The sequence below is a fragment of the Miniopterus natalensis genome, chromosome 4, assembly GCF_054644295.1.
Source record: "Miniopterus natalensis isolate mMinNat1 chromosome 4, mMinNat1.hap1, whole genome shotgun sequence".
NCBI lineage: Eukaryota > Metazoa > Chordata > Mammalia > Chiroptera > Miniopteridae > Miniopterus > Miniopterus natalensis.
In genome coordinates, this window is record NC_142084.1 from 69715207 (window position 1) to 69723703 (window position 8497).

The window sequence follows — 8497 nt, forward strand, 5'->3', positions numbered from 1 at the left end:
GGTGCAGTGTGTGTGAGGAAGAGGTGGGCCCTGATGGGCCATCTTAGACCAACCTGTCTGCTACTCTGTCCCTGGAAGCACGTGCTGCTGCACGTGACTATGTGACTCGGTGTTATTCCTTGTGCTATATGATTCTGTGCATCTATGTGTGTCAATGTGCCTAAGTGACTGTGTATATGTATGTGGGTGGGACTGACTATGCCTGTCACATTTGGGACTGTTGACTGTGGGTGGTTGTGTTACTGTCTGTGACTGTCCTATCTGTGTGGTTGAATATCTTTGTAGTTTCTTGTCTATGTAATTGTAAGCCTGTATTTGTGTGATTGTCTGTAACACAGACTGACTGTGTTTTGGTGGCTTTCTCTCTAGGTGTGGCTGTTATCTTTGTGATACTATGACTAAATATTGTTTATATCTTTGATTTTGTGTATCTATATATGTCAGTGTGCTTTGGCTTATGTGCAGTTGTGTGTGATTATGTGCCTGACTGTGACATATGCCTGAGTGAGTGGCTTACTTACCTAGGTCGATTTTAAGAGCATTTATGTAGTTTGCATTTGTCTGGGTGTATAATGCTTGACCATATCTGTATATGAAAAACACATCTACCATGACCCTCCCATTCCCATTTGGGGAAAGTAAGGCCCAGATTGCAAAATAGACTTGCTCAAGGCCACAGTGGGCCACATGCAGAGCAGGGACCAGGACTGGGATCCAGGCCTCCCAATTCCCAGGACAGGCCCTTGTCCACCCAGGAACACTTCTTCCCACATACATACTCTGGGTAGCGTAGTGTGTGTAGCATGCTCTACCTCACACACTGTGGCTGAGTGTGATGAGAGTAACTGTGGGATTGTGTCTGAATGTGATCACGGTCCTGCAAGTCCCCAGGTGCTGTGGTCTGGGTGTCCCTGGATTCTCCCACTTTCTGTGTTCTTACTGCCCTTAAAATCAAAATAAAATGGTTTGAATCTTCTTCCTTACACAGTAGGCGGTCCATCACCATCCTGAAATATCTAGGATTCTGCATAGCTCTTATTTTTCTGGACACCTCCCTCCTGGAGCCAGTGACCTCTCTCTTTCTACTCCTTCCTTCCAAAGCTCCCTGCCCTGGAGCTGTTGTGGGTGCTGGAGTTCTCTATGCCCAGGTGGAAACCCAAATCAAGTCTCAGGCCTTACTGTCCTTCAAAGTCCCTTACCCCTACTGGCCATATCATCCCAGAGGCCTTATCTCCCAGCCAAATGCCTCTTTCTCTCTGGGCCCTTACTGTTGCCTCATCTTGCAGAGCCAAGCATGACTGCTTAGTGCCTTGTCCTAAACCAAGGAAATCTCTCCTTAAAAGAGACTGTTTTTCTCTCCAGAAAACCACTCTAATTCCAGCCATTTTGTTTTAATGAAGTAAAATTTATATAACATAAAATGAGCCATTTAAAGTGTACAATTCAGTGGCATTTAGTTAGTACATTCACAGTGTTGCCCAACCATCACCTTTATCTAGTGTCAAAACATTTCCATCACCTCAAAAGGAAACCTTGTACCCATTAGCAGTCACTTCCCATTCCCTCCCCCCTCTAACTCCCGGCAACCACTAATCTTTCTGTCTCTATGGGTTTGCCTATTCTGGATATTTCATATAAATAGAATCATATAATATGTAACTTTTTGTGACTGGCTTCTTTCACTTCTTTTAGAGGTTCATTCACATTGTAACATGTATAACTTCATCCCTTTTATGGCTGAATAATATTCTATTGTATGAATGGACCACATTTTATTTATCTACTCATCTGATAACGAATATTTGGGTTGCTTCCATCTTTTGGGGATTGTGAATAGCACTGCTGTGTCTGAGCCCCTGTTTTCAGTTCGGAGGTATATACCTAGAAGGGGAATTGCTGGAACCTATGGTAACTCTAAATTTAACATTTTGAAGTTTCCCACAGTAGCTGTACCATTTAATATTCTGACCAGCAGTGTGCTAGGGTTCCAATTTCTCCACACCCTTGCCAACAATTGATATATTCCTTTTTTTTTTTTTTTGCTTATAGTCATCCTACTTGGTTTGAAGAACTGGGTTTTACATTACTTTTTACCCCCACCCCTCTTTTTGCACATAATTTTTTGTCTTGTGTGATGCATTTGTGGCACGCCAACTCTGATTGATGGTGTCTATGTCTGGGCAAGGTCACATGTCTTTCCTTATTAGAGTGTTTCATTCCACATTGGTGCAGTTGTCTGTGTTTGAATAAGTGCACCCCCTATGGTTGGACATTGGTATTTGTACAATTTTATGACTAAATAATTACATACCGTGACAGTGATAGGTGATGTGACTAGGGAAGGTTGTAGATTTTATATGGTACTGTGTGTGATTGTATCTGTGTCTGATGTTAGCTGTGTGTATAACTACATCATTGTGTGTGAAGGGTTGTACACAACTGGGTTTTATGCCTTTGTGTCTGAGGCTGCATCTGTGTTTCACAGGATTGTGTGACTGCATCTTCTATAGTTTTGTGACAACATATCCAGGAATCCCTGTGTGTCTGTTTAGTTGTAGCTAAATCATGTCACTGTAAGTGTATGATTGCATGTGATTGGGTAATAATGTGTGATTATGTGAGCACCTGTCTGTGATTATGAATTCTATGTCTGAGGGGCTGTGTGACTACAACATTGTGTACCCAAATAGTATATGGTTGTGTCTCCCTGACTACCTGGTTTATGTGATGCACAGACCATTATATGTGCAGGGACTACATGGTCAGTGTGGCTGAGGTGACCAGGAATTTGTGTCACTATTAATTGCATACCGCGTGTATGTGTGAACCATGTCTGTGATGTGTCTCCATATTGCCCCTCCCCCTGACCCAGGCTCCCAGGCCACCACAGTGGAGATCCATGGTGCAGCACCTTGGATCCTGCCCCCATGTGGGACAGGAATCTGGCAGCAGCAAGGCCTAGGGCAAGGGTTGGTGCAGGTCTCCAGCAGGTCAGGTACTTCCTGTGGTCTGATCCAGTGGTTCCAACCCATCCAGGTGAGGAAGCTGACTTCTCAGGCCCAGCTGTAGTGGCACCAGCCTCAACCTTCACACAGCCCCACTCCCTGCAGTACCCCCTGGGGGATCCATGGTAGACAGTGGAGGCTGATTAGCAGGGGCCCTTCCTGCCACTGGGCTCAGACCCTGAGAGTTCATAACCCAGGCAATTTCAAGCCAAGCTAATGTGAAGCCCCAGCTTCTAGCTCTGCCACTAGCCAGGGACAGAGCTTTGGCTGTTCTGGGCCCCCACCTGATAGCAGCCTCCAACGTCTGGGATGTCTGATAATGCTTGGCCTGGCAGGGAGCTTGTGCCAAGTCCCGCCATCAGCATGGTTGTTTCTGTTCTGGGGGGAGGGGGAGGGCTTCAGGGCCCCATTTGAGGGAGAGGGGGATCTGGAAGCCCCTTCCCAGAATCCCCATTCTGCCTGTTACCCCCTCTCCAGGTAGGTAACTGAAAGAAGGCCTCCAAGTCTCTCCTTCTTTGGGGAGCCAGTACCTCAATTTATCCAACACCTGAACCCCCAGACCTCTGAACCCCCAGCCCCCAAACATTTGGTTGGGCTTTGGATATAGGGTCAGTCTTTAAGGCTCTGCTCCAAACAGGCCAAGGCAAGGTCTGTTCCCCAGAAATGGTGACACCCCCCCCTCCGCCTTGCCTGACCCTTATCAGGGGCTGCAGCCAATCAGCTGAGGGCAGACAGGAGCCTTCCAAGGGGCCATCGGAGCCTCAGAGCCCACGAGGCCACAGAGGGAGAGGAGGCCTGAGGCTCTTGGTGGGCACAAGCCAGCCATGGCCGCAGCTGACACCACCTTGCCTTCCATCAGTACGCTGACTGCCCTAGGCCCCTTCCCAGACACACAAGAAGACTTCCTCAAGGTGAGGCCAGGCAGGGTCTAAGTGGCTGGCTGGGGTCCGGGGCTGCAGTCACAGACCTTGGGGATCAGGTCTGCATCTAGCCCTGGAATCCAGAGACCTGGCCAGGGCTGGGGGTCCTCAGCTCAACCCAGGGGTCTGAATGTGGTCTAAGAGCCTATTTCTGTCTTAGAAAACTGTGGCTCAGAGCTGAACACTGTGGGGGTCTAGGCTCAGTGAGAGAACCCCAGGAAAGATCAGGAGGAAAGATCAAGGGTGTCTAAGGGACATCCAAGAATTAATCTTGGGAATTAATCTTGTAGGGGGACTGGAAAGGAGTGGGAGATTCTGGGGGGAAATTGAGGCAAGCTGCCCCCCCTTTCATCCTTGGCTCTGCCACCCCTTCCCCCATGCCTAAGTACAGCTCCAGATAATGTAAGTCTTATCTCCTGTCACCAGCCAGACCCTATCGACCTCTGTCCCTGAAGCTGGGGGGGGGGGGCAGTGTGAGGGAGTGGGACATCACAGACAAGCAAACAAGACTCCTTTCCGGAGCCTCTGGCCAGCCTGCCCCCATCAGGGCATCAGGCCCGCTCGGTCTTTGGGCAGGGTACCCTGGTGACCGCGCTACCGGCTCCCTCCGCAGTGGTGGCGCTTTGAGGAGGTGCAGGACTTGGGCCCGGGTCCCCCGGACCTGACTCGGCAGCTCCCCCACGTGAGGCCAAAGTCGGAGGACGCGCCTGGGAAGGAAGAAGACAACGATAGGGACCCGGCCACTGCCTGGGACCTGGATCTCTTCTTTACCAACCTGCCGGGTCCAGAGTCGAGCAGCCTGCCTCAGCCCTGCGCTCTGGCGCCGGACGAAGGTCCGGGAACGCAATTCTCACCGCAGCCCGAGACCCTGGGAGCATACGCGGGCGGCCCGGGGCTGGTGGCTGGGCTCTTGGGTCCCGATGAGCACCAGGGTTGGGCGCGCCCGGCCCCACGAGCCCCAGCCCCCGACGCCTTCGTGAGCTCAGCCCTGGTCCCCGCTCCCGAGCCCAAGGCGCTGCCGCTGCAGCCAGTGTACCCGGGGCCGGGTACGGGCTCCTCCAGCAGCTACTTTCCGCGGAACGGGCTTTCAGTGCCTGCGGCGCCCGGCGCCCCCTATGGGCTGCTACCCGGGTACCCAGCATTGTACCCAGCCCCGCAGTACCAAGGGCACTTCCAGCTCTTCCGCGGGCTCCCGGCTCCCGCACCCAGCTCCGCCGCGCCCCCCTCCTTCTTGAATTGTCTGGGACCCGGAACAGCGGGTGCGGGACTTGGAACCGCAGGAGACCCAAGAGGGACCGCGGAGACCGTGCCATCCAAACGCAGCCGGCGCTCGTGGGCGCGCAAGAGGCAGGCGGCGCACACGTGCACGCACCCGGGCTGCGGCAAGAGCTACACCAAGAGCTCGCACCTGAAGGCGCACCTCCGGACGCACACAGGTGAGGCAGCGGGGCTCCCGCTCCCACTCGGAGGCGGGGCTGGAGGCGGAACCTGGGGAACGGAGGGTCGCGGGGGAGCTCGAAAGGAAGAACAAGGGGAGGGGCTAGAGGCTAAGGCCGGCCCAGGGGGCGGGCCCGTAATGACAGCGGGGCTAAAGTCAGGCTCAGAGCAAGGGGCGCGACAGAGGCAATTGGAAGCGGACCTGGACCCTCAGAATCACGGTTCGGGGACACATAGAGGTGTGGGAGGCGGGTGGGGGCAGAGAGAAGACCTGGAAAACCTGAGCAACGTTTCTGGGAACTGACCGGTAAGATCTGGGTCCGGGCTGAGGAGCAGAAATGTTGGCGGGTGGCGTAGGGGGCGGGGGCCGAGCTTGGCAAGCCAGGGACCCCGCCAAAGACCCAGGGTTCAGGTTTGTGGCAAGCAGGAAGCGGAGTCAGGGGCTCAAGGGCGGGAAGCCAGGAGTATATAGAGTAGGTTGTTTGCATGAAGGCGAAGCCATACTGTAGGGTTCGTGTCTGGAGCTCAGGAGAGGAGATGCGGGGTCAGTTTCACGTGCCCAGATGCAGAGTGGTGCCAGGAGAGTGAGGAGAAATAGCTGGAAAACAGGGGAGGAGAGTGGGCACAAGAGAAGCCGGGTCTCGAGGAGCCGCAGAGCGAAGCGGGGCAGCGGAATAGAGGTGGGGAGGAAGAAGAGTGAGACCTTCAGGGCAGCGATTTTCAAACCTTTTCATCTCTTGGTATACATAAACTAATTACTAAAATTCTGCAGCACACCGTAAAAAATTACTTTTTTTGCCGCTCTGACAAATAGGTATAATTTTGATTGATTTATAAATAATAATAATAATAATACTAATAATTACCTACCCTTTTTGCTCCAAAGTGACTTTTTAAAAAACCAGACGCCTATACTTGTATATAAGGATTTCTGGTAACAACAATTAACCAATCAGACCCAACCTTATTATGCGACTTGACCAATAAGATGCAACTCTATTATTTATGGTTCAAGACAGGATACTCACACCCAGATGGACGGCTATTGTTGTGTTAGCTGTTGTCATTTTTTTTAACTTGACAACCTAAGGGAAAAGAGGTCAGTGCCCCTGACTAAATAGTCAGGTATTGCATGTTTTGAAATTTCTTGGGGACACCGGTTGAAAATCGCTGCTTTAGGGGCCTGCATAGAGGGTGGGGCCAGGTGTAGTAGAGGGGTAGTGTAATCACTGCAGACAGGACCTGGAACACCAGGTGGATTTCGGGACTCTAAGAGTCAAGGCCAGGGGCAAGGATGGACCGCAGCTGGAGGGTCCCCTGAAGTGAGGAAGGGGCTGTACGACAGGCAACAGGGCCAAAGAATGAAGGTAGGACGACTTTAGGACACCCAGGCAGGGCACAGGAAATGGGCCAATAGTGTAGGGGGATATGTGTTAGGCTCAGGAAATGAAAACAAGCTTGGCTCCAGATGCAGGTACAGAACAAGAAGGGTCAGGGCCACAGAGGGCCCAACCTGGTTGCACTCCCCTGAGAGTGAGTGCCTCCTTAAATTTTGCACTCTAAGCGCCTCACTTGCCTCACACTAGTCCTGGTCAAGGCTAAGCAAAGGAGTGTGGCCAGATGCAGTGGTGGACCCGGGGTAGGAGTGGAGTAGGCAATGGCACTCACAGTTTCCTCGCCTCCCAGGGGAGAAGCCATATGCCTGCACATGGGACGGCTGCGGCTGGCGGTTTGCGCGCTCCGACGAGCTGACCCGTCACTACAGGAAACATACTGGACAGCGCCCCTTCCGCTGCCAGCTCTGCCCTCGCGCTTTTTCACGCTCTGATCACCTGGCTTTGCACATGAAGCGTCATCTTTGAGCCACCCCCCTACCCCCTCGCCCCCAGCACTTGGACCTTCCTGGGGACTGGGGATGGAACGAGCAGATATATGCAGGGTGGTTTTCCCTCGGATGGACCCTCACCCGGACACTCCATCCCACAGATCCCCAGAAAGATCAAGGACTGGCCCATAGACAGACCCGGGGAGCCTCCAACGGAAGCTCTCGCATGTCCTCCGCCGGAGGGAACCACCCAGAGACTTCCTAGGGTCACGCAGACCCAAAGAGACAGACCTTCAAATAAATGAACTCAGATGGACGCTCAAACACTTCGGAGAGACAGACCCTCAGAAAGCTGGACACTCAGACCAGCTCACAGGCAGCCCTGAACAGCGGGAGGGGTTATGGGACGAGGCTTTTCAGAGACCCTGGGTCTAGAAGGGGTCTTCACACTGTAACTTCTGAAGCTCTGCGTAGTGGCTGGCATCTGCTGTGAATGGTTATGGGTCCGGTACCAATGCCCCTCCTAGATAAAGCTTCAGCTGTGGCCTGACTTTGTGAGTTTTGGGTGCTGGAAGATGGGAGGAAACTGTAACCCCAGAGGTGACTTGGGGGGCGGGGCGGTGAGAGGCATACTCTCACACTCATCTCCTAAACCTCAGCGACACCCCTCCAGTACTGCAGGCCTTGCATCCCCTCCTTCCTCCACCCCAAGATCAGGCTACAATCCTCCTTGACTCCCGCCTTGAACCTCAGGGACATTCGCGAGGACCATCTCCCTCTATTAAGAGGCCTCAGTCCGGCCTCAGAGGCCACAGCACCCTTCGCGATGCCATGATCCAAAGTGACCCCTTGCTAGCTCAGGGGGCGCCCGGGAAAACATGCAGAATGAAAGGGGAGAGGGCAAACTCCCCTTAAAAGAGCAAAAGTCCCAAGAGTTGGACATCAGGCTGTAAAGCTGGAAAGGGGAAAAAACAAATTTGCGTCTCACCCAGAAGCAGAGGGAGGAGCTAGGTCGGTGGGAGAACGGATTGGCATTAACCCGAATCCAGAGAGACGGAGGCGGGGCCTAGCGGAAGGTCGCGAGCGCTGATTGGCCCGGAGCAGGGGTCGCAAGCCCCGACGGGAGAAACCTCTCGGCGCAGAAGGGCGTGGTCTGGGCCGAGTCAGGGGTGGAGCCTATCAAGAGTCGCATCCAATGAAGCAGGAGGCGACCGCAGGCTGCCTGGGTGGGATGGGACCTTTGGGGAGTTACCGCCCAAAGAGAGCGCCGCCCCCAGAGGACCCGCGACCTCCTTTTCAAATCTCTGCTT

The 8497-nt window shown here is 53.1% G+C and overlaps 1 protein-coding gene across 1 annotated transcript; it reads left to right on the forward strand.

Moving 5' to 3' along the window:
* Positions 1 to 3829: 3829 nt before the first annotated feature.
* On the forward strand, positions 3830 to 7720 carry KLF1 (KLF transcription factor 1). Its single transcript, XM_016218615.2, has 3 exons — positions 3830 to 3916; positions 4539 to 5361; positions 7049 to 7720. The coding sequence occupies exons 1-3, from the start codon at positions 3830 to 3832 to the stop codon at positions 7222 to 7224; spliced, it is 1086 nt and encodes a 361-aa protein (XP_016074101.2). The 3' UTR covers positions 7225 to 7720.
* Positions 7721 to 8497: the final 777 nt, after the last annotated feature.

Coding starts and splice junctions, on each gene's coding strand:
- KLF1 (XM_016218615.2), top strand. CDS start 3,830: ATGGCCGCAGCTGACACCACCTTGCCTTCCATCAGTACGCTGACTGCC. Junction 3,917..4,538: donor CACAAGAAGACTTCCTCAAG/GTGAGGCCAGGC, acceptor CTCCCTCCGCAG/TGGTGGCGCTTTGAGGAGGT. Junction 5,362..7,048: donor GCACCTCCGGACGCACACAG/GTGAGGCAGCGG, acceptor CTCGCCTCCCAG/GGGAGAAGCCATATGCCTGC.